Raw genomic sequence first — 25,822 nt, 5'->3', positions numbered from 1 at the left:
CTGAATGGCTAAGAAAACAGCCAACGTAACAACACTTGGTTGCACTCTGTTTCTGAAGGCGAATCTCATGCTGTATCTACTGGTAGCTGCTATTGACACCAACACTGCTAATTCCAAAACAATGTTTTGAAATGAAAAAAAGTCTGCTGCCACTGCAGAAAATGTGTGCAGAAATCTAATAAAATAGCATTACTCCTTCGTGCTTCTAGTGTTGTTTGAATTCAAGGTGGTAGTAACCCCATTTGACACTGCACCTGTGGGACAGAAAGATGCAAGCAAGCAAAAAGGCATTCTGAAGATGGTGGCTAGCCACATTTAGGCATCACTTCCTTGTACTGCGAATGAATGCAGCAATAGGAGTGACTTTTAAATATGCACTCAGGTGTGACACATACGTGTATTGATGAACACTGAAGCACAACAGCTGCTTGCGGCACCGGAGGGCCCGGGTTCGAATCCCCCCTGTGGCGCAGGGGTAGAAGTGCCGCTTTGCTACACAGGGGGCTCGAAACCCGGGAGTTGGACTCGATGATCTCTAAGGTCCCTTCCAACTCGCACGATACTATGATACTATGATGATGATGATACAACCGCAGCACACTGGCCTGAAGGTGAGGTCGTTCTCAAACACCCATCAACCTGGACTTGCACTGTGCACGTGTGTGACAGAGCTACTGGCACGACTGAGCACAGCAGCAAAACACGCAGAGGTGGCACAAACAGAAGTTACCAACCCAGACTACAGTTATTTTGATTAGAGAATTTAGAACCGGTCCGTCAATCTGGATTAGAACACAGGAGTTTTAATTGCCATGAAAACAGTCACGGGAATAAATCGATGTAGGTTGTTTTCTTTTGCCCCCGTCAACTTAATCTGAGCCAAGCAGCCTTGCTTTCTTATTCTTTTTTTTTTCTTTTTTTTTTGTTTATTTTTAATTAGGGCTGAATATTATTTTATTAATTCTGCCATGGGTCTCTTATTGAAATCGTGTTATTTGGCATTTTGCTGCCATTTTACATTTGTAAGCCAAAAAACCCCACATATTCACCTCTGAATGTTTATGAGTCATGTGTATAAACAGTAAATCGAATTTTGCAGTATTTACTACTTAACTGGCTAAAAAACTTAAGAGACAGAATAATTGTCTGATGAATTATACTGTATGAACTGCTCTAAAAATATTACTCCATAAAGTATTAGCCCAGCAAACTAATGGTGATTTGCAACAATTCCTATGGACAACCAATTACCCGAATGTCAGCAATATACATCAGAGCACAGCAACATTAAATAGTTTGGAGAACTACTGTGCTCAAAGTAAAAGACTAAAAGGACAGGAATTAATCAGGTTGAACGCTAACGTTGTTACATGTGGTTGCCATTAGTGCAACAGTGAACATATCCTGAAATATACAAAATGCTGTTCAAGGCTGGAAGGAGAACAACTTCTGTAGTGCTCTGCTTGGGCACAGTTCATCCTCTGCTCCCCACGACCTTTTGTGCAGTTCAGATGTATGCTATAACAATTAATCAGGGAACGTAGCTTGCAGTGCATTCCATACAATGATAATATGACCCTCACGCTGCAGAGCATCAAATCCAATACAAAGTTATAAGACATAAGCGTGGGTATTTTAGCTGGAGCCATCTCTAGAGATCAAAGCAATGCAGTGGATGAGTTGGTGAATGCAACACACATGTTTTGACATGAAGCAGCACGTCAGCCATTTGCAACCAGTTACTGTGTGACAGAAGCCCTGCTAGGAATTGCAGGGTATTATTCACACCATATACTTCAGAAGATCCTGCTGCAGAGAGTGGAAGTAAGAGCCTCCAGGCCAAGGAACACAGCTCGGAGTACCTGAGCACGGCTCTAGCTTGAATGAGTTCCTAGAAAAGCTTAACACTGCCTTGATCATGCAGGAACTTCTGCCTCTAATTTAAGCACCTCAAGTTAGACATCCAGAACTATATGGTGTGAAGTTTGCCCATCTATTTCTAGTAGTGGCTCCATTATGTCTTAATTAATACAAACACAAAGTATAAAATATTGGAAAACTTTTCCACGTGGCTCTATTTATTCTAAATGTTTTTGTCTAAGTTACAAGTTATAGCTATGCTGGCTAAGACTCAGTGTAACACCACACTGCTGGTGGGTGTTCAACTGAAATCAAATCCCTTGTTTCAGTTTGTAAAGTACCTATGAGGGCTGCTCCGTAAGTAATGCCTCCCATTTTATTACATTGTCCCACAGCTTCAGAGGTGAATGTTGGTGGTATAGCTGTAGAAACTGAACCTTCTCACCAATGACCACGTTATATTTTGTTGCTGTGTAACAGCTGGAAGCAGAGGGGACAGTCTGACAGAATGGCTTCTGATGTGGAAGTGTGTCTGAAGCAAAGGTGTGCCTTTGAATTCCTCCATGTGGAAAACATGGCGCCCACTGACATTCAGCAACACTTGCTGAACTCCTATGGACAGTGGATGTGAGCACAGTAAGGCAGTGGGTGGTGTGGTTTCAGCAGTGGCCACAGCAGGTAGCAGGCAGGCTCTTGTTCACTGCAGGTGAAAACGCATTGCTAAATGGTGGTCACAATGTTGAAAAACTGTTTTGTAGCTGAGAATTTCCTCTATCAAACAGTGTTTTTGTACTCTTTGTATCTGTTGCAGTTACTTTTGGAGCAACTGACATACCCTGAGAACTTAATAGTTGTTTTGAAATTGCTGTTAAGCTCTTCTTTGCTCATCTAATACTAAACGTATCAAATATCCAACAACATTTGGCCTTCTGTTATGCCATTATGACTGGAATTTATAACTTTTCTTTGATAATATGTTGTTCCAGAGACATAACTTTCACTGGCCAAAGAATGAAACATGGTATCAAGATCCAGCTGTAACCAGGCTTTTGAAAGCAGGCGTACACCTGCCAGGAGCAGGATATTTTAATTCTACAAGACAAAACAGAGATAGTTTTAACAGCAAAATATTTCTGTGTTGATTTTGGAGATGGCTCTGGGGAGACCTCATGGTGGCCTTCCAGTACTTGAAGGAAGCAAATAAACAGGAGGGGGAATGGCTGTTTATGAGGGTGGATAGTGATAGGACAAGGGGAATGGTCTTAAACTGAGACAGGGGAGATTTAGGTTGGATATTAGGAGGAAGTTTTTCACTCAGAGGGTGGTGACGCACTGGAACAGGTTGCCCAAGGAGGCTGTGGATGCCCCATCCCTGGAGGCATTCAAGGCCAGGCTGGATGTGGTCTGGGCAGCCTGGTCTGGTGGTTGGCGACCCTGCACATAGCAGGGGGGTTGAAACTGGATGATCCTTGTGGTCCTTTTCAACCCAGGCCATTCTGTGATTCTATGATTAGAAATTCATAAACAATTCTACTTGTCCTGCACAGAAACAGGAAAAAACAATTCATTCCACTGCTTGTGTCAGCCTATGGTGCCAAAGCAGTGGAAAAATATCCATGTAATAAATATTTGTATGCTTTTATAAGCAATATTTACTTATTTCCCTGTATTTTTTAAAGACTCGCATTTACAGCTTAGTGAAAGAAGAAACAATCATAGGGTGTCTCTTATGCCAAACATGTGAGTTTTAGATGTGAAAAAAAATGGCCTGTTCAGTGCACAAGGCAACTTTTATAGAACAAATTGTATTATTTTTGTCTATTAGTTTTACTCTATAAATATTTTAAGCTTGCCAATCTATCTAACCAACAATCTGCTAAGTTCCTTGATATCATTACAAACTGCTTCTTCACAAACTGTCAATCAAGCCAGGGCAAGAACTACGCTCTGCATTCCCACTCCTTTCATCAATATTCCAGGTAGAAAAGTATCTGCTGCCACGCTTCGTTCTGCTGGGTAAAGAAATAAAGATTCAATCTGGAAAAACTGTTATGATTTTTCTGTAGTCAGAAGAAAAAAAAACAACAATGCTCATATTTTGCATGGGGGAATTCTGTCAGTTAGGCAATCTAATTTTCCTGCTTTCTTCTCATTCATTACAATTTAACATCGAAATTACACTTCTCCAGGCCAAGACTGGATGCAGAAATGGAGCTTCTTTTGGGGTCTGAAAGGGAGTAATTCCAACCATCCTCGTCGTGTTTTTAAAATACCTCTTTCTTTAATTTTCTTTTAAGTCTTAATTTAAAAAACGTGCTCCGTGTTTTTCTGAAGAACAGATTAGTGCTGGAATCAGATTCGGAACCTAAAACACGAAGCATATGCTCTCTGCTCAAAAAGTTGCTCTTATTTCAAACTAACGTCAAAACTTTGCTGCGTAGAAAGTAAATTTCAAGAATGTTTGGGTTTTGTTGGTGTATATACAGCCAGCTCTCGGAGGAACGGTTACACCAGAAAGTAAATAAGAACGTTAACGGGAAAAGAAAAACTTGCTTAGGATCTGAGCATGACTTTTTAGTATCAAAAACATAAACAATATCCAGTTATCTATTAATTTTAGAAATGCTTTCTAAACTTCAGCATAATACAAATATTCTGGGAAGTATCTCAGTCTCTCTTGAAAAACTGCTGTATGATTCTCATCACCCTAAAGATAAAAACATTATCTTTCTCTGTATATTTCAATTTCCTTTTAAGATTTCGTAACAATAAGCATCCATAAATCAAACTCTGCACAGCGAGAAGATAACTGTGGTTCAGTTTTCTAGGCTTCTTAACATTAAAGAGATGATTTTCAACTCAGCGTCAGCTGGAGGAGAAGCACGATAAAACCAGAAAAAATCTGGAGGTCTGAGCAACTGTTTCTTCATTTCTTCTATAGCTGAAATTGAGTCATTTCTCTCTCTTTAAACTAATATTTGCAACTGCCGAAAACAGGCAGAGGATCACATAAAGGAAGATCCTGATGCCATGCCCCAACTGCTCCCCACTCCCACTTTCGTCTACAGAAAGTGAACATGGAAACACAAGGCTCCATTTCATAGGAGGTGCCGGTGAAATATTAAAAATACCATAAGCATTTAAGTGTGGTCTGTCTGATAATTATGTAAGCGTGGAAACTTACTTAGCAGTCTTTTGTTCTCTCTGACCTAGCAGCAGGATAGCTACGTTGCTTTCATGGGCATATTGATTACCAGAACATGAGATGTTCAGCTTCCAAAAATGCACCTGTGCTCCTAACACTGTTTAAGTGAGGTATGTTATCATCCTGCTGAGATACACAGACATAACCTGTATTATTTACTGGGTAAGTACTGCTCTGCATTTGACATCATCCAGAACTTCAGTGCAGCCTCCTGCTACTTAGTGCTAATTCAACACTTGTGCTGTTTGTTGTGCAGACACTTTGAAATTCATTTAGCAAAAAGGAAGAATTGTTTTGGCTTTTAATCTATGGAGACCACTGACACTGCCTACATGGACCAGAAACTGAGCTGCCTTAGATACAAGCTTGAGTTAGTAGTCTAACTGGCTTTCATTGAATGGTTTTATCCTTTGGATGCAATTAAGGCACAAACCACTGACACATTTTGTTCCTACTCCTACACTGAGTGGAACATAACCCGCTGAACTTCAGCCACCTACAGTAAAGATAACTCCTGTACAAGTTGTCCAAAGTCTCTTTGTAGTTGATGGCAGGAAATGAGCACTTGCTGACCATGCCTTACTTGGCATACTTTAGAGCCCTGTATTAGGATGAAATGAATTACATCCTGAAATTATCCCTTCTTCTGTCGCCTAAGATGACAAGTAGATACTCTCTAGATGTTATGGAAGGAAATCTTGTTCTTTGTGTGTTCATATTTATATTCTAAACAAGCAGCTTAAAATTCAGGGCAGGGTTTATTTGACAACCGATTTTTACTCAGGGATATGATTTAGCAGAGGTTTTTTAGAGATGGGGTACTGGTTAGGCTGCGGTTGGACTTGATGATCTTCAAGGTCTTTTCCAACCTGGGTAATTCTATGATTCTATGATTCTATAGTCACTTTGTGTTAACATTGAGAGTGAGTATATCACTGGCAGGGCCACCAGCCTCTAGATCTGGTACCAAACCAGGCTGCCCAGGGCCCCCTCCAACCTTGTCTTGAACACATTGCGCTTCGTAATGGTTGCAATGCTGAAATTCCGTCTCCAAAATCATGTCAATCAAGAAAGAAAAGCAACAACAACAAAGAAAATTTACCAGCGCTCTACGTGGAGGGTTGAAAATGTCCGCAAAGCAGCTTCTCTGGTTAAAAGTTTAAATCCACACTGCGTATCCCTGATCTTTCTGACACAGAGAAACCACACAAGGAAATGGAAGCCGTACATAAGAAGAGTTCGAAAGTAAGAGCGCTGTGAACAAAAGGGAAAAAGTTAGATGGTTTCTTTTAGAGGACAAAACTACAGCAGAAAAGGAGAGACCTGCCAGTCAAGCTCATGATTAGGATACATGCAGAGACATCAAAAGTTCACATTCCCACATTCTTGTTGCTGTTTTCCCTAATCCATGGCAGTTTTCCATTCTGGATGGTACCACAGTAGGTGCAGCAGAAGCCCAAACCTGGGTTTCTACTCATGATATTGACAGTCTATGATTCTCCCAGTTTACTCTTTGGTTACATTTGCGTTCTTGACATCATGTTATATGGATATGTTTGTCAATGGAATACAGAGGCTGATTCTGTGTTTGCAGAATCACTGCCAGCCTTGCATTTGAGGGAGCTCCTAAACAACTCTAACTCAGATCCATGATTTTCAGATGATTGTATCTTATGACCACAAGCTAAATACCATGCAAAAAGGAGACAGCAATTTAACTCTTAAACATCTCTGGGTGATAAAAGATGCCTTTAAAGCAAATAATTTCAAACCCTGATTGCAAAATGAGATGATTTTCAGCTTATTATGTAACAGACTCTGGCTTAAAGAAATTCACAGCCCTAAAAAAGTGCTCTAGCCCCAGGTTAATGGTGGATCTGGTGAGGATTCTTTAGCATTCCAGTCAAGGCGAGCTACCGTGTGACAGGGAACACAAGGCTACTTGTGCATGACTGTCATTCAGTAACACCTTGCACCACCAAAAGTAAGAAATGGGGAGAAACTGAAAGCAAAGAAGGAACACACTCATCCTGCAAACTGTATTTCTGCAGTTTGCACCCAGTCACCAAATAAGATCCTTCAAAGATGATAAGAAATATGAATGCGCTGAAGAAAATTGACATATATTCTGTGCTTGCACACAGCATGAAGAATTTTTGCAGGCTACGTTATCAGCCACACAGTCTCCTCCTGGCTCTATGGAGACAACACCCTGGCTGTACAACTAACAAGTAACAGCAAACGGTGTATTCAGTCACACGAGCATGTGAATTCCATGTTAAACATTTATCCCTATTTCTGAAAATTATGTGGGATTTTTTTGTTTGTTTGAGGATATTAACATATACCCACAAGTATTTATAGCAGCTCTTCCCAGAGAACTGTTCAAATACCATCTGATAACATCTGATAAACCAGAGAAAAAAACACCCTGAATGTCTACCAGGGGCTGAACATTACCAAAGTAACTTCTTTTGGTCTTCTGCAACTATTTGATAATGTGTGTATGTGTGTGTATATATATATATATATATATGAGAGAATATTTTTGAGTATTAAACATCAGTATTGAAAAAGCTCATTCTTGAGAACGTTTAAAACGATGAACACATCCAATGATGCTAAAAAAATCAGTCCAGCAACATGTCTGTTGCAATACAAGTTCCATGCCTGCACTTTGTCAACTACTGTCTGCCAAGACATCAGAAAACCAGATGCCAGATAAGACCGTGCCTATGCAGCACTGTTTATTCTACAAGAGCCACACACTGAACAGTACCCATCTGTGTGTTCAAAACTCAAAACTGTCACTGTGAGTAATACAGAAAAATTACAGTACTTTCCCACTGATTAAGATACCCTTCAAACAGCTTATTGCTAATTAACCCTAACTCATTTTGAACAGATCTCAAGATTTGTAGATCAACAAGATCCTGCACTGGAAGAGAATCAATAAAAATGAGCTCATCAGTCGCCTTGTACTCCAGCACCAGTACTGGCAGAAGATGTACGTTTGCACAGAGACTGCTCTTGTAGAAGCTTTAACTCATCGGTCACAAAATGTTACCTTCTACAGACTGTGTCTAAAACTTTACCTCCTAATAACAGCAGACCTAAATGGTCTTTAACTATTGACTGTCAGGAATTCTGCTTCTAAGATGCTCTCAACCAGCATCCTTCAGCTGGAACGCTAACTGAAACCAGTTCAACATTGGTGGCGCCTGAAATGCAGAACACATTCTCTGTAATGTGATGGAACATAACATCCACTCACGGCAATTCTTATTTTTAAGCTCCCGTTCTTTTATAGTTGTTTATTTAACTGTAAAATCTGTATAACAGAATGAAATAGTGGAAATATTTTGAGTATTTGTACACAGGAGGAAAGGGAAACCAACCTTTGCTATTGAATCCTTTTCCAGATGAGCTCTAGAACCACAGGAAATAGCCATCTGGTTCTGCACAAGAATACACATTAAAGACTTATTAGTTAAACTAACATTTTGTGAATCACTGGAATCTCCTGTTGAGACTTTACATGGAACCTTTAAGAGTGATAAGGACCGTATGATAAAAACTTCAAAGCCATACACTTTTCTGCTTTCTGTAGCTACGCTTTATCTGGTGCTGGTTTCCAACGTTAAAATAAATCTCTCCTGCAATTAACAGTGCTAATAAACTGTGTATGTGGCACATACAAGTTGCTGCAGTTTATTCACACCCGTCAACTATAAGCAATTTACATTGTTCCTCTCAAGTACATATAAAATAAATGTGCAAGGTCTTGCACCTGGGTTGCGGCAATCCCAAGCAGATACAGGCTGGGTGGAGAATGGCTTGAGAGCAGCCCTGAGGAGAAGGATTTGAGAGTGCTGGTTAATGAAGGACTCAACACGAACCAACAGTGTGTTCTTGCAGCCCAGATCACCCATATTCTGTGTTACATCAAGAGAATCATGACCAACAGGTCGAGGAAGGTGGACTCTGCCCCTCTACTCTGCTCACGTGAGACCCCACCTGAGTACTGCATCCAGCTCTGAGGCCCCCAGCACAAGAAGGACATGGAGCTGCTGGAGTGGGTCTAGAGGGAGGGCCACTAAGATGATCAGAGGGCTGGAGCACCTCCCTTATGAGATCAGACTGAGAGCAGGGACTCTTCAGACTGGAGGAGAGAAGGCACTGGCAGGACCTTATGGCAGCCTTTCCAGTACCTGAAGAGGGCCTACAGGAAAGCTGGGGATGGACTTTTAATAAGGGCAAGTATCAACAGGACAAGGGGAAATAGTTAAACTGGAAGAGGGTAGATTTAGACTAGATTTTAGGAAGAAATTCTTTACTGTGAGGTGGTGAGACACTGGAACATGTTGCCCAGAGAGGCTGTGGATACCCCCTCCTTGGAAGCATTCAAGGCCAGGCTGGATGGGGCTTTGAGCAACCTGGTCCAGAGGGAGGAGTCCCTGCCTATAGCAGGGGGCTGGAACTGGATGGTCTTAAAGGTCCCTTCCAACCCAAACCATTCTATGAAATGTAGTGAACAGCACAGATAAGTATAATGTATGTTTTCCCTTGAATCTGCACTGTGAAAAGGATAACATTTATTCCACGGATGCATCTTCAAATAAAGTAATCACCATGGTATCACTCACAAATATAATCTCAAATTAAATCAAAAGAGGCAATCAAAACAGAATTCTTTACATTTATTCTCAGAGTCCTCCTATAAAATCTCCAAACCTGCTGTATTCAAATGTGGGACTGGTGCTGGAGACCCAGCAGCTGCAGTGGTAGTGAGGAGTATTAGGGAAAGAAACGCTGCCACCTGGCGGCCCTTGCATGCTTACACTCACAGATGGACAGTGGGAGCTGCCACCTCTTGCACAGGTGCGGCCAAAAGGGCTCCCAGTGGAAAGCTGAGCACCACTTCTTGCTTTCTGGGAACCTCACCATAAATTTGAATTTATATTTACAACAAAAGGTCTTCCAAATACTGTCATTAAACCAACAACTCTGAAAAAGAGTTTAAAAAGTCGGGTGAAATTAAGATGCGCCCTTAGCTATACAAGATGACATCAGATAAGAATAAAATACTCCCCTTACTAAGCAAAATAAAGGTTAGTTTTTAAGTGAATAGGAACACGTGCTATTTATAGTGACTGTAACAACTTCATAGGAAGAATGATGAGTAGAACATAACGTGCTGCACATTTCATAGGCATGATGAATGCAAAGGAGGTAAGAACTCCATGCAAGCTACCTCCTGACAGCTCATTCTCACAACTTCAAAGCATGTTTTCAGACTTACACCTAGAACTTCGGCTGGACTCCAAACAAAGTGAATTATAAAAATCAGTCCGTATGCGTATGCATTAAACTTAAAGACAGAATTTATACTCACAGGCCACGGCTGGAGATTTTTTAGACCTTCTTCCACTTTTTCGATGTCCGCAAATTTTGTAGCACCGTCTGCATCAGCCATAAGAATTTTTTTCCCCCGAGAACTAAGAACACCCTGCAATCACAACAGCCAATAAAAGTCTACACCTTCCAATTCAGTGTTTGTATTCATATTGCAATAACATCTAGGAACTTCACACACCGCACACCATCCCATAACAACAGACAACACATAAAAATGGGACCTTAAGCAACCCTCCCATCTACAGAAGGTTACAAGCTAAAAGCTTCACAACCAAAATGGTGAGACAAGTTGCTGCAGTCAGCTACACAGGAGAACACGAAGTACTAATAAGTGGTTACCGCTGCACTGGACAGCTTTCCTTTGTCATTTGAGCTATGGAAAGGAGGATGCAGTGCTACGTTCTTCTAACATATTTGCAAAGGAATTCAAGTGATTATCTCAAATTAGTTCTGAGAAGTAATAAATCTTAAGTCCCGGTGGCGCTGCAAAACATCCGTGATGCAGCAGGTTTTGTAGCTTGTTTTGCCACATTCTTGACAATGAGATCTTTGATGCTTATTGAAGGGCAAGAAATACAGCAAAGGGTTTGCCAAATATGTTGTCATAACTGAGCACATGGGACTGAAATTAGAGGGACCCCACTCTACACTTTGAGCTAGCAACTGTGTCACATACACAATAAGCATCCTTCTGGAATAACTAATGGCATCCCTTCCAATGACTTGACATCATGCTTTCTCCATTTGCTATATATAAAATACTAATGTTCCCTAAAAAAACCCCTAAAAACTGGACATGCTAAAGATTTGGCTTAAAATAAGCATGGTATGCATGAGTAAAATCATATGTGGAATCATAACTAACTTTTACAGTCTCTCATTAGGCTCATAAAGGCTCTGATAGCTCACAAATGATACCATCCTTTTCCATAAGAGTACAGTGTCATTTATCCTAGAAAAAAAAAGGTTCCCCCTAATGTGTAACAGTTGTTTTATGTTTAAAAATATGGTGATTTTACGACAACATCTAAGTGCAAATGTTAATATGTGAAAGCATAAATTCTGCCTGTTCTACTATGAAATAGAGGTGATAAGCAGTGGGCCTAAAGTACAAACTTTGTTGTGCTTTTTTCTTGTTTTAAAATCAAAAATAATGATCATAAATTCACAGAATGGCCTGGGTTGAAAAGGACCACGGAATTTGTATTCAGCTTTCTGGGAGTCGTTTTGTTACTATACTGAATTGAAAACGTGCATCAGCACGGCTCTATTCTCTGCATATTTGGGCACAGGTAGTTCAGACAGAGAAGGAGATGAAAGTATCCATTACCATCCTGACTGCTCCTCCTTTCCCTCGATTTTTTACCAAAGAAAGCACTCGCACTTTGTCGCTTCCATATTTCTCGCAGTACTTCATTGCAACCTGATAGACATACAAAGAAAAAAAAAAACAGCATAAAACAGAAAAAAAGACACAAGGTAGAAGTTTACAATTGCTCACCCTTTCTTTCATTTAATAGCACAGAGCTATAATCACTTCAGTCTCAACAAATACACTGCCACTGTTTGCTGGAGTCTGTTTGGAAAAATAAGAAGTAGTTCACAGTCAACACAAGAAGTCTGAAGGAGGTATTCATATTCAGGAAGCACAGGATATTCCTCCAAGCAATTCTAAAGACCAGAAGACTCACAGTCCTAACATAATTTATACAACGCTGTTTCAGATCTTTTTTATACTAACGCAAACATTTAATTAAAGAAAAATAGTTTTCTACTACTGCTACCTATTTCTCACTTGTCTTTACCTTCTTCTCACTTGTCTTGCAGCTTTCTGTGGTCTTAAACAAAAATTCACACTGCAGTGATGTGCAGGTTTTGTTTTGTTCCATGCTATGGGGGAAAGAAAGCATGAGCTTTTTTCCTCTGATCTTCTCTCACAGTTGTTGCGAGTCGATGTTTGTCGAAGTACCATAGTGTCATAGTATCGTGCAAGTTGGAAGGGACCTTAGAGATCATCGAGTCCAACTCCCAGGTTTCGAGCCCTCTGTGTAGCGAAGCGGCACTTCTACCCCCTGTGCCACAGGGGGGCATTAGCAGGCAGCAGCTTGTACCACTGCGTCACTGGGGGCACACGCCAGAAGTGTGTAGAAGAACACAGATTTGGGAAACACAGCTACTGGCATTGGGATTTTTAAATGCACAACGTCGTGAGAGATATGGCAAAGAGAGACAAAATGGCAGCTCTCCTGTCAATGACGATATAAACACCAGGTACTTTAAAAGGCGTTTTATGCTTCCTCAGGATCACATTCACATCACTTGGCATGTGGAGAATAGTTCAGAAGTCGTTTATTGAAGCTAGGGTTAGAATTTTTAGAATTTCACCTGCAGGAAAGTGTCACATCGGCCAATTAAGAATATGAGATCTGAAAATTAATTCTATGTGTATGCTTATGTAGATGTGATATTCATACTGCATGTATGACAATAACAGAAAATGTTCAGAAATACAAATTTGAACCGAGTATTTCAAGTGCCAAAATACATCTTTATTATATTTCACAACCGAAGAGTTAAAACCCATACCTTTGATTACTTCCTTACCTCTGTGGTCTGATCTTTACTTCCATCATCAACCACTATTACTTCATAAGTGAAGGAAGGGTCTCGTTTCTTAAAAATAAGAAGAGAAATAATGCATTGCATGCCATTTCTGAAGCTTGCAGTAGGTATTCCAAGCGTCAGCATGCTTTCTCTGTGGCAGATTTAAACTCATTCACGTGTGCCAACAGGCTCCAATATGATGCTAACATAGCTAACATCCAGTTTGCTAACATAGTTATTTCATTGAAATTATTTCGCCATATTTGATGCCTCTTCGTTGGTTGTCACATTTTTCCTCAACTACTATTTAGAATTGAAAAACCAATTTAATTTACAAAAACATGAAAGCTCAAAGCAACATTACTGCCAGAACAAATAAACAAAACACCAAATGGACTTCTCAACCCAAATAACCTAACCCTAAGGAAGAACCAGTGTTTAAAAACTGGTTGGGACCAACCAATGTGCAGTTTAGAATGTTAAATGTATCCTCATTTATGTCTTGGAGAAATATCATGCATCATAAAGTAGCACATTCAGTTTAATTAAAAGAATCACAGAATCACCCAGGTTGGAAGAGACCTCAAGGATCATGAAGCTTCAACCCCCCTGCCTGGCAGGGCCGCCAAACTTCCATGTTTACTAGGTCAGGTTGCCCAGGGCCCCATCCAACCTGGCCTTGAACACCTCCAGGGATGGGGCACCCACAACGTCCCCAGGCAGCCTGTTCCAGGACCTCACCACTCTCCTAGTAAAGAACTTCCCCCTAACATCCAACCTTACAGCATTCTATCCGGAAGTAACTGAACTGATAAGACACATTTTCCTTCCTAGAGGCTGTTACGCTGCTTTAACATACACCAAAATAACACAGTTAATAGATCACACACTTGTTATACATAGCACATAGAAAGATAATATTTTTTGAATGCAAAATTAAAATACCTGTCTTTTTTCTAGATAATCCAAAGCTTCATCCATCATAAGAGGTACTAGAGGGGAAAAAAAAAAAAAGATAAAGTTAGTAGTTGCAACCGGCTAAACACCAATGGCACCAAAAAGCATCTGCACAAGCAAGCTTATGACAACCAGGAGGGTAAGATGAGTGAACTGCCCCATCCATACAACACTATCTAATTTCTTCTGTTCAAGAAAAGTGACGGACATCAAGAGATGTTCCCAGTGAACCATGGGTTCATTAGTACCATGTCCTCTCTTACTAAGGCTGTCGGCCATGACACTTCAGCCAAAGAGTAGGCACTGATTTATCTGCATGTTAGAAAAGCATTCATCCTCACGGCTGCCTTCAGTTGCAGTGATTATTCTGTCTCCACAGAGGGAGATAACTAAGTGAAAAGCACATAGAACGTGTTAAGTCCTTGCTCAATGGAAGTATACGTGGAGAACCAGGACTGAGGAATGCAATCTTCTCTAGAAAGGGTCAGGTGTACCTCCTGTCCACATCTCTCTCAATGGAATCCTGAACAACTCAGTACTTTCACTCACCAAGAACAGGAATAAAGTCAGCTACCACACATCAACAAGTACAGCTCTAGAGCTTAATGATTTCTATCAGATAGGAAAGCATTCACTCTTCAGTATTTTGTCCTCATAATTGCAGTCACACCAAACAGCAGAATCAGAACCAAAAGATCACCCTTTTCCTTGTTTGTCTGAGGTTGCAGCTGTTGCTTACAGAGCAGGAAGCTCTCAAATGAATTTGAGAAGCCTGTTTCTACGTCTTGCCTTACAGTAACTACTGGGGCAGTAAGCAGCTTTTTGCTGCAATTTATTAAAATAAAGCAGATTGCTACAAGCGCTCCATGCTATTTTTAGCATAAGAAATCAAATTATGCAATATCTTAAGTTTGAAATCCAATGTAGTTGGTCAGTTTTCTGGAAACTATGTAGAGGGTTATAATCTGGCCTGTTAAAGGCTACCGACAACAGAAAGTGACCTCTGCATTATCACAGTAACAACAGACTTTAGTTCTTTTTCCTCAAAACAAGACAAATCTTACACCGGTCTTCCTCATTGTATGAAGGCACAACAACAGAGAGTTCCTTTGTAGGGGGGTCGTGGATACTTGGTACAGGTTCTTTCCTGCCTTCAGCACTGACAAAGAATTTTTCTTCTGCGTGTCGTTGGAGGGTTGGCATTTTTACTGCGGTTATGTGAGCAATCGCACAAACCTGTGATGAAAAAGAAGAGAAAACCTTTGAACTCTGTTTACAGAATCACCAAATACAATCATAGAATGGCTTGGGTTGAAAAGGACCACAATGACCATCCAGTTTCAACCCCCCTGCTACGTGCAGGGCTGCCAATCACCAGGCCAGGCTGCCCAGAGCCACATCCAGCCTGGCCTTGAATGCCTGCAGGGATGGGGCATCCACAACCTCCTTGGGCAACCTGTTCCAGTGTGTTGCCATGTAAGCAAAAAACTTCCTCCTAAGTTTACTTACTAGCATTCTGTTAAAGGTTTATGTAGCTGCTGAATGCACAAGGGGCAACCAAACACATTCTGGTAACAAGACAGATCAACAGTACAGGATTTTATCATTGAATTATAGAGCACTTGAGTTGAAAAGGACATCTAGTCCAACCTCCCTGCAATCACCAGCCAAGTGACGGTGCTCAGAGCCTGGTCCAGCCTGAACATGAATGCTTCCAAGAACGGTGAATCCACCACCCAGAGGGGCAACCTGTTCCAGCGCACAGACTGCACCACTGAGGGCCAGCACCCTCCCACGCAGTCGCTGCTACTGCACGAGAGGGTTCACCAGCCCTGGCCGCAGAAGTGGGCTCTCCCACAGGCGCGGTGAGAACCCCTTCCCCACACAGCATCACGGACGAGCACGGCCCGTCCTCCAGCCGCTGCCAACGGGACCCCCAGCCCCGCGCCAGGCCCCGCCGGGCCGGGCCCTCGCCGCCCACGCGGGATGCCCGCGGCTCTCACCATGAGCAGGAGGAGGGCGGTCACGGCCGCCAGCACCGCGCCGAGCTCGGGCAGGGACAATGGCAGCAGCAACGCCATAGCCCAGGGGCGGCAAGGAGCCGCAGCTCCAGCGATGCGGAAGCCGCTGTTTCTCCGCCCCGCCGTACCGGGCCGCCAGCTCAGGCTTCCGGGCCGAGCCTCTGCGCAGGGCCGGAACTACGGCCATAGAGAACGGCGGTGGCGCCATGGCGACGGCTTTCAAGTGAGTCGGGGCGTCGCGGCCCCTGCGGTCCCCGTGCCGTGAGGGACCGGGTGTGCTCGGGCCGCGCTGTGGGGCTGCGCCGCTTTGCGTGGCGAAGGCGGGGCTCCTCTTCTGGAGGTCGCTGGTGCGGGGTTAATCGGTTCCTGGGCTTCGCGAGGGCCCGTGGGTGGCTGTGTTAAAAGCAGTAGAGCTCTGTGGGACCAGGAGTTCCCCGGTCTGTCAGGGATCGCGCTGCTGAGCAGCTTTGCTGCCCGCCTTCCTTCTCAAGTGATGTATTGCTGTAGGCTTCCAGCTTGCTTTTGCCTCCTGCTCTCTCCTTGGGAGCTTGAACGTGAACCCCCTTTTCTGTCTGTTTTAGAACAGTGGAACCGCTGGAATATTACAGAAGATTTTTGGTGAGTAAAAGATGATCGTGTATGCGTCTGTTTGCAGTTTTCTTTTGCGTGCCTATGGTTTTTAAACTTAGAATCATAAACGGCCACGTCCCTCAGAGCCCTGAATGTGTCCACACGTTTCTTGAACGCCTCTGGGGACCGTGACTGCACCATTTCCTGGGCAGCCCCGTTCTGGCACCTCAGCGCTCTTTCTGAGAAGAAATATTCTGCTACCCAACCCGAACCTCTCCTGGAGCAGTTTAAGGCCATCCCCTCTCATCCTGTCACTGCTATCTGTAAGAAGAGGCCAACCCCCACCTCACCACAACCTTCCTTCAGGCAGATGTAGAGAGCAATAAGGTCCCCCCCTGAGCCTCCTCTTCCCCAGACTGAACGATCCCATCTCACTCAGCCTCTCCCCATCAGACTTGTGCTTCAGACCCTTTGTAGCTCTGTTGCCCTTTTCTGTCCTCAGTGTCTTTCTTGTCTATGTGGAAACCTGAAGCTGTGAGGGAAAGACATAAACCTTGTCAAACTGGGGAAAAATGCTCACAAATCTTCAGAAGTTTTTCCTCCTACTTGTGGCACTGATGCCACCACAGGTTGTGTTCCTGTTTAGCTGCAGTTGGGTAAATACTTCTGTTGGCTTTGTGTCTCTTATAAAAGGGCTGGGCTCTCAGATGCTGCTAAATGCTAATAGAAAATATTGCTACTGACTGCTCACCATAACTGTGAAGGAAAGCTGCTAACTTTCTGGCATGCAATTTATACGTTACTAAAATAGTCTTGACTTGGAAATGAGTGCAGTATTACTGCAGTTCTTGTAATCGAGCCAAAAGGCTCTGACTTTGAGAAGCTTGAACTTGTGACGAGTAGTAGTCTAGCTCTAACATAAAAATGAATTGATCATAGAATCATAGAGTTACTCAGGTTGGAAAAGACCTTGAAGATCATCAAGTCCAACCGCAGCCTAACCACAGTACCCTAACTTTAAAAACCCTCTGCTAAATCATATCCCTGAGCACCACATCCAAACGGCTCTTAAACACATCCAGGGATGGCGATTCAACCACATGCCTGGGGAGCCTATTCTAGTACTTAACTACCCTTTCTGTAAAGAAGTTCTTCCTAATATCCAACCTAAACTTGCCCTGGCGCAATTGATGCTGCTTTTAGTTCAAGATTCAGGTTTTGTTATACAGTGTCTGACTTGGCAGTATTTAGAGGGGTTGTGTTTGATCTGGTTCACTCTGGCATTCGTTGTCAGAGCTCTGCTGGGTGAGAGTAAGGAGGGGAATTGTAGACAGGTATAAACTCTCATTTGAAGTCATTAATGTGTATCCATTTCTGGATGGTTTTCTGAATCGAGCTTGTAGTGCTTGTCCTTGAGACAGTCAATCTGTTATATTAGTCTTCTAAATAAGTTAAATTGGTTTAAAAAAAGTGCCCAAAAATGGGTATCAGTTAATGGAAAAATAAGTTGGAATAAGATTGAGCTTACCCTGGCAATTTTGGAACTATATTTCTCCTAACAGAAAGAGAATGCTTTATTTTTTTCCTTTGATAAACGTGTCGTTCTGTTGTTTGATATAACATGCTGTGTTTGCTGTGTTATTTGATAGAATAAGTTTTCTGATTTGACCTCTGTATATTTTGTTTAGAAAGAGAACTGTCGACCTGATGGGAGGGAGTTAGGTGAATTCCGAGCAACCACTGTCAACATAGGTGAGTCCTTTTTTGGAGTGCCTGTAATGATTCTGCAGTTCTATTTAGGGACATGGTTTAGTGGTGATGGGTTGACGGTTGGGCTAGCTGATCTTAGTCGTCATCACCAACTTTTAATGATTCTATATGGAGTAGGTAGTACACTTAATGACTTGCTGATCACTCTTCATGATGCTCACGTTATGAAACAAGAGAGAGCATTTTTATTTGTAGTTCCAACAAGCATTAAAGATAACAGCATGCCCAGAACTATTCAGTGCTGCTCCTGGGCTGGTGTGTAAAAGCATTTTTTAGGGGTCTTGGAAGCTTGTCTGCTTAAAAGAGGAGCAGCTTACACTGTAGATGCTGAAAGCAGCGTCTGTGTCAGCACTGACTAGTTTTCCACTAGTTGGACTGCGGCATTTAGAGCTGTTTTTTTTGCTGCTTTACCTGTTTGTGTGGTGAAAGATACGTAGTGCTTTTAATTTAAGGCATATTTTTAGTTCAAATTTGCATTAATGAGCAAAAATACTATGGTGGTCATAAGAAAACTGGATCATAGAATCAAAGGTTGGAAAGGACCTACAAGATCATACAGGATCAAGATAAAGAGGCAGACTTAGTACATTTTATAACGTTTTTGGAGAAAATACTAGTAATACATTTTGGATAATGGAATCAGTAATTCCTAGCTTGAATTTTATGATTGCTAGTAACACGGTATTTTGACTGTTTGATAGAGAAGGGATTTCTGTTCCCATCCTGGGTGCATCAAGACTTTACTGAGACTGTTTGGTTTAGAATGATGGAGAATAAACACTGTGAAGGGGGATGTTGAGGCCCTTTGGATGGAAAAGAACAGATTTTACTGAACAGCACTTTCTCTCTTCAGGTTCAATTACAACTGCAGATGGTTCTGCCTTGGTGAAGTTGGGAAATACTACAGTGATTTGTGGGGTGAAAGCGGTATGGTTGGTTTTATTTTAACTTGTCTGTTAGCTGACTTTGTACATTCATTTGTAGAATGCCTCTCCCACAGATTTACAATAACATGCCAGTCAGACAGAATTACGGTCTTTCTTGAAGTTACTTGAGTTTCTTGAGTTTCTTTCTTTGAGTTACTTCAAACCTCAAAGATAATAATTATTTAGTTGTCCAGTGTGACTTGTACATTCAGAAAACATGTGTTTTTGTGCATAAGGGAGGATATACACAAGGAAATAACAAGCAGAATAATTGATGAATTCCTTAAGATTGATCAGTAAGTGGGTTGGTGATTAGCTGGCTGAGCTGTTGAGCGCCCCTTCAGCTCAGCTCTGCTGGTGGCCTGCCATGAACCTGGAGACAAATCACTTCACACCCCAGCAGTGAGTTTTCCCATAGATAAATCAGACAGTTGCCACCTATTAACTTGCAACAAACTCGTTAAAAATAGCTCTTGTAAATCTAATTGTAGTAGTAACTGGCAAGAAAAAGATACTTCATAAACAAAATAGGAAAATCTTTTTGAACGAAATTCATCTCTTTATTTGTACCTTTTTTATTCCAGGAGCTTGCTGCACCTGCAGTAGATTCTCCTAATAAGGGATATATTGGTAAGATTTTTGGTATCATTCTTAATCAGTTCTTTTTCCTTTGGCTAAAGGGCTGTAATCATGGGACAGATGGAGTGTGTTGTGAAGGTCTCTTAAAAGAAAGAAAATGGCTAGAACTGTATTACCTTCCCTGAAATGAGTTTCCAAATTGACATTCAGGAAGTGGTGTGTCAGAAATTTCAGTACTCCCCTGCTCTGCTTGTGAGTTTTCTCTACAAAGCTGTCTTTTCATTTGTGGTTCCAGCCCAGGCTGAAGATAATCCTCCACTGGGGGATAAGTGTGTATGTTAGGAGGAAGGTAGTTGATCTCTGAAATGCTGCACCGTATAAGGCTGTGCAAAGGCATGTATCTTATTTTCTTGAAGTCTCAACAGACAAGAAGTGCTTCTTGTGAAAAGAGTGAACTAAAAGCTACTTATTTCTAAGGGAACTGTAGAAATCAAAGTATATCTGCATTCCTGTGTGTTTTTTTAACTCTGTGGAACTGAGATCTTGTGCAAAGGATGTTGTTTGCTGTGAACTTGATTCTGGACTCAGTTTTTCTTCCACCCCTCCCTCCCCCATAAATGATTGTGCATGTTTTTGCTTTCAATCAGAAGCATCGAGTTTTAACAGTTGAAGAAAAGCAGACAGCATACCAGTACAAGCAGGCAGTGGGATGAATATGGTGTTGTTTCACCATCTAATTAAGAATGCTTAACACTTACAGAAGAGTTTGTATGTGGTCATGATATTCATAGCAGGAATACAAATGGAAAATGGTACATATCAGTATTGGCTTTTCAATGGAGTATGTATTTCCAAGTACACACTTGCAGAAGTCCTTTACTACAAAGCCTTATTTGATTTCTTTTTTGAGGGGAGAGGTAGGAAGGCTTGACTGAAAAGGTCTTGGTCTTACCTTTCGTTTGAAGTGTATAAAATTGTATCGAAGCGCATATTGTTTTATTTCTATTTGTGATTTCCCTTTAGTTTATAACTAATGACCTTTGCTCCCCAGTTCCAAATGTAGAATTGCCATCTCTTTGCTCAACGAGGTTTCGCTCCGGACCTCCTGGTGAAGAGGCTCAAGCAGCGAGCCAATTCATTGCCGATGTGATTGAAAAGTAAGAGCCACTGTGCTGCATTCAAGATACAAAACACTGCAGGATGACTTTCTGTTCCCTGGTTTACACTCATTTTATTTTAGTTCACAGATGATAGCAAAAGAAGATCTGTGTATTGCAGGTGGCAAGGTAAGTTCTGTCTCCAAACAAAGAGGGTCATAGTAGCAAGATCAGTGTTACAACTTTAAAGAAAATATGGGGCTTGTAGGTTTGGTTTTTTTTTGGTCCATATGGCTCGATTTATGTTTAAAGTGTAAAAATGTCTTTCTCATGTAAGAAATAAGTCTGTTTGTTCAAGTGGCCAGTGTTTTCTTAGATATTGCATCACTTATTTAACTGCTGTAATACCTCACACGTGCAAAACTTTTTTGGTAGCTTGCTTGGGTGTTATACTGTGATATCATCTGTCTGGACTATGATGGGAACATCTTGGATGCCAGTACCTTTGCTTTGTTAGCAGCACTGAAAAATGGTAAGTCTTCTGTTGGAGTAAAACACTACTGCTGCTGGCAGAAATGGTCAATAACTTAAATGTCTTACCTTGTTTATCTTCTCTTGTTCATAGATTTTGTGTAGGTAGAATAAGTTGGGGGCTTTCTTATTTGGCAGAACAGAATGTTCCAAGCTTAATGCATTATAGCTTGAAATAGATCATAGAATCACAAGGTAGGAAAGGACCTATAAGATCATCTAGTCCAGCTGTCCTCCCTTTACCATACCTACAGAATATCACAGTATCACAGTATTGTGCAAGTTGGAAGGGACCTTAGAGATCATCGAGTCCAACTCCCGGGATTCGAGCCTCTCTGTGTAGCAGAGCAGCACTTCTACCACTTGCGCCACAGGGGAGATTCGAACCCCAGGCCTCTGGTGTTGCAAGCAGCACTTTATAAATAGATGTTAGAATAGAATAGATGTTTTCATGCACGGAGTATATGGATTGATTCTTCACAACGTGTGGGTTAAACATGTGTAGGAAACTACATAAAGAGAAGCTTACGGTAAGGCTTGTTTTCTTAGTGTGACCTGCATTGGGTGGAAAAAATGCTTTTTGTTAAAGATATTGTAAGTGTATGGTATTTTGGAAGCAGAAAATGCTTCCATGTAAGGAAGAATGTTAGATACTTACTTGAACAGGTAGTTTCAGGTTAAACACTTTCCTTGAATTTAAAAAATGCTTCATACAGGAGCACCAATAATGGAGCCACAACTCTATTCTCATCTGTTTTCAGTGGCTTATCAATATGGTAAAAAGACAGCTGAAATGTTTCAGTAGCCTTGGATATCTCTAGGCTTACTGAAGACAGCAGTGCTTAATATAGTACTAATGCAATGCTTTCGTTTCTTCAGTACAACTGCCATCTGTTACTGTAAATGAAGAAACTGGTTTGTCCGAAGTTAATTTAAAGCAGAAGAATCCCTTGGTTATCAGAAAGCATCCAGTTGCCACATCGTTTGCTATATTTGATGAGTAAGTCTGTAACTGTTTTGTACTTGAAAAACTGCCGAGTATTTAAAAGAAGTAGCAAAAACCAGAAGGTGCTTAGGATGACATTTCTGCACGTCTCATCCACTTCTGCTAGTGAGGAACGTTCAGGCGGGCCTGTTCCTCTTGCTTTCGCTTCCAAGGCCTGTCCTGATCTGTAGCTCCGTTATGAATGAGCATACAGCAGAATGAAGCTAAGTCTGTCCTACTTCTTCCTGTGACTTAAAGCAGAATGGTTTCCCAGCTTAAGACAGGCTTGAAAGTACTCTAGGATTGAAGTTCCTGGAATAGGTATTGTATGCATTATCTTTGAGACGGAAGAATGCTAGGAACACTGATAACACTTTTAGAAGTGTATGTACGTAACTGATATCAAAGATGGTAGTTTTTGAACAGCTTATATCAAGTATCTGTCAACAGAGGAAGTAAAAAATACCAGTCCAGTTAGAACAAAATCTTTTGATAATGAAAACATAATTTACTCAACTTGAAGTATGGTCAGCACTCCTAAGCCCTTGTTCCTGCAGGTAAGGAACCTGAGAGTTCAGGATAATCACATCTGATAACTTGATTGCTCACCTGAAATTGTTAATTGGCTCTTCATTATGTTAAGTATCTGTTCTTTTGCTTCATAGAATAAAAGTAGGAAACCACAATTATTATTTACTGTGCTACAAAACTGATGAAGTATTTAAGAGAAGTCGGGGCTTTACGGTACATGAGATGGAACGAGGGGAGTGCTAAACTTGTAATGTTATCCAAGTGATTACCAAACTTAAAAGTAGAAAGCTCTCAATAACTTAGAATGCTTTTATTAATGGCTTAAATATTGGTTCTTGAAGTTTGATGTAGACTCAAAGTGAGGGAGTTGGGATAATGTAACAGGGAGACAGTTGCCAGGAGGTGTTATTATTATACGCACATAAATCACATATTTCCCAGTTGACCAAAAATTGCCTCTGGAAGAAAGTTTTCGGTTTGGTCTTCAATTACTTCACTAAAATTGAGTGTTGCATCAAGTTGTTTAAGAAGTCTCACTTTCTCTCTTAAATAAGTGTGTGTTTCTGAATTCTGACTTACTTTTCTAGAGCTGTTCATGGGGTCATAGAATGGTTTGGGTTGGAACAGATCTTAAAGCCCATCCAGTCCCAACCCCCTGCCATGCGCAGTGCCCTGCAACAGCTCAGCTGCCCAGGGCCCCATTCAACCCGGCCTTGAGCACCTCCAGGGATGGGGCACCCACAGCTTCTCTGGGCAGCTGTGCCAGTGTTTGAGACTCGATGAAAACTTCGCATACAGTTTTCCTTGTTGAGATATATGCACTTCAGTATTCTGTGCTATGGATGCAGCTAAATGTTAGTAACGCTGATGGTGGTTTTTGTGGGTCTTGTGTGGTCTTTGTTCTGTTTTATTTATTTATTTTTTCTCTTTTAAGGCTGAACTGTTGTTGTTGGGCTTTTCTTCAAGCTCTTGTACAAAGTTGGCCTATAATTAATATCCTCCTCTTCACTGGTTTGTTTTTTATTTAACGTCAAAACTAACAGACACTTTCAATGCTCTGCATTACGTGATGTGTGATATCTCCTCTCGGTTTCCTTAAAGAACTCCTTACATCCATTTCTGAACATTTCTGGAGTTTGCTGGCAGGAAACCAAGAGCTACTTTGATGCATCTACCATTGGAAATGTATTTTGCCCGAAGGACTTGTAGCAATTAGCACAGCCTACACCTAAAAGCACTGTATAACTATGAAATAGGCAACTGTATATTTCAAATGGCAGCTTACTGGTATTTTCTTGAAATATTCTATCTATGAAACTAGCACAAAGATACATTCTAACAGTTCATATTTTAACAGACACACATCCATTATTTGCTTTTTTTTTCCTTAGTTAGTATAGTATGATAAGAAAACAGATAAGCTTGAGCACTACATCAGCCTACAAGTATTTCGTAAGACTACATTAAAATTAATTAGTACCATTTTTTTGCAGTGATATTTGTGTTACATCATATACTAATACCTGCATATGTTTCTCTTTCAAAAGCACATTACTCATTGTTGACCCAACTGCTGAAGAAGAAGACTTAGCAACTGGAACAGTCACTGTTGTCACAGATGAAGATGACAGACTTTGTTCTGTCCACAAACCAGGTACTTCCAAGCTTACCATACAAGACCTCAAGAAGAGGATGGTCTTTTCTTGACCTATATGTTATGTACCTGCATTTCTTTGTAAAATGTGGGCCCTTTATGGTGACAGATTGCTTAAGTGCTCATTCAAACACTTACTGTTAAAATTCGTCTTGAAGGAGGCAGCACAACTGATGTTAAAAAGTCCTAATTGGTCCTACATATAGCAAAAGGCAGATTTTGAGCATGTCTGCATTTTAGCCCCAGTGTTTCTCTTCTGTGCTTGAGATTATAGTTGGGGAAGCTGTACAACTCCCCAGGTGAAAACTGCTGGCTGGGAGAATTACTGTATTAATACTTTGATTTGGAAAGTACAATTAGGGATATGGAACTGAAGTACAACTGGAAAACCCACTTGTTTTTCCCCCCCCCAATTCCTAGGTGGAAGTCCTCTGACAGGAGCCAAGCTCCAGGACTGCATCAGCAGAGCCGTTACGAGACACAGAGAAGTAAAGAAGCTGATAGACAAAGTAATAAAAAGCATAAAGCCCAAGTGAACAAAAAGGTCTTTTCAAAAGTGGATTTATAAAAATTGTATTTGTTACGGTGTTCACAAACCTTTTTTGTTTTTATACTAAATAAACAAATACTAATACTACATTTACAAAGTTCATTTCCTTCTAAAATGTTTTTCACCCTTTTGCTATGTACAATGCTGCTGAATGGTAAAAAATACAAGATAAAACGTTCTGTTTAAAAAAATTAAGTGACTTGAGGAAGCCAGACCTCAGCTGCTTTATTGATGAAGTCACTGCGCTGTGTAGGGTTGTGCCTTCCAACAAGTTCATCTTTTTTCAGTGTTATGTCAAAAGTTCAGTTTCCCGACAGTACTATAAAACACTGATTTGTTTTTAAGCTTTTTAAACAGGGGGAAAAAGAATCACCTTCAAATCATTTTTATATTGAGAAGAAAGAGAAAAAAAAGCAAGTCTCAGGATTTTGGAGGGGCAGGTGTGCCTCTTTTCCTTTTACTTTTTGAGTGGCTGCCTGAATGCTGCTGATGTCGCAGATGAGCTGCTTGTGCTGCTGCTGCTGCTGCTGCCATAGCCATTTGATGCTGCAAGAATCGCAACTG

At 41.2% G+C, this 25,822-nt stretch overlaps 3 protein-coding genes across 23 annotated transcripts in view; 1 reads left to right on the top strand and 2 right to left on the bottom strand.

Annotated features, from left to right (window-relative positions):
* ALG5 (ALG5 dolichyl-phosphate beta-glucosyltransferase) overlaps positions 1-16,236 on the bottom strand; it is an 18,739-nt gene extending 2,503 nt beyond the window's left edge. Inside the window, exons 1-8 of one of the 2 annotated variants that reach the window (XM_072361478.1) lie at positions 16,048-16,236; positions 15,109-15,280; positions 14,033-14,079; positions 13,088-13,156; positions 11,814-11,906; positions 10,461-10,574; positions 8,464-8,523; positions 6,168-6,319 (exon numbers count right to left, since the gene is read on the bottom strand). In XM_072361478.1, coding sequence (XP_072217579.1) covers positions 6,168-6,319; positions 8,464-8,523; positions 10,461-10,574; positions 11,814-11,906; positions 13,088-13,156; positions 14,033-14,079; positions 15,109-15,280; positions 16,048-16,125 — 785 coding nt within the window. In that variant the 5' untranslated portion in view covers positions 16,126-16,236. The remainder of the gene's footprint in view (positions 1-6,167; positions 6,320-8,463; positions 8,524-10,460; positions 10,575-11,813; positions 11,907-13,087; positions 13,157-14,032; positions 14,080-15,108; positions 15,281-16,047) is intronic. The other variant, XM_072361479.1, reaches the window with a different exon arrangement.
* EXOSC8 (exosome component 8) lies at positions 16,214-25,347 on the top strand. The gene is made up of 11 exons (XM_072361480.1): positions 16,214-16,288; positions 16,647-16,683; positions 18,324-18,387; positions 19,259-19,332; positions 19,916-19,961; positions 20,962-21,067; positions 21,151-21,196; positions 21,443-21,539; positions 22,418-22,538; positions 24,602-24,708; positions 25,129-25,347. The coding sequence occupies exons 1-11, from the start codon at positions 16,272-16,274 to the stop codon at positions 25,242-25,244; spliced, it is 831 nt and encodes a 276-aa protein (XP_072217581.1). The 5' UTR covers positions 16,214-16,271; the 3' UTR covers positions 25,245-25,347.
* Positions 25,261-25,822, bottom strand: part of SUPT20H (SPT20 homolog, SAGA complex component) — a 31,963-nt gene continuing 31,401 nt past the window's right edge. For 6 of the 20 annotated variants that reach the window (XM_072361466.1, XM_072361475.1, XM_072361464.1 and 3 more), the window contains exon 23: positions 25,517-25,819. In XM_072361466.1, coding sequence (XP_072217567.1) covers positions 25,716-25,819 — 104 coding nt within the window. In that variant the 3' untranslated portion in view covers positions 25,517-25,715. The other 14 variants (XM_072361467.1, XM_072361457.1, XM_072361459.1 and 11 more) reach the window with 6 other exon arrangements.

This window comes from Excalfactoria chinensis, chromosome 1, assembly GCF_039878825.1.
Source record: "Excalfactoria chinensis isolate bCotChi1 chromosome 1, bCotChi1.hap2, whole genome shotgun sequence".
Lineage (NCBI taxonomy): Eukaryota > Metazoa > Chordata > Aves > Galliformes > Phasianidae > Excalfactoria > Excalfactoria chinensis.
Note: the sequence above shows the minus strand (reverse complement) of the source record. Positions and strands in the feature narration are given on the sequence as shown.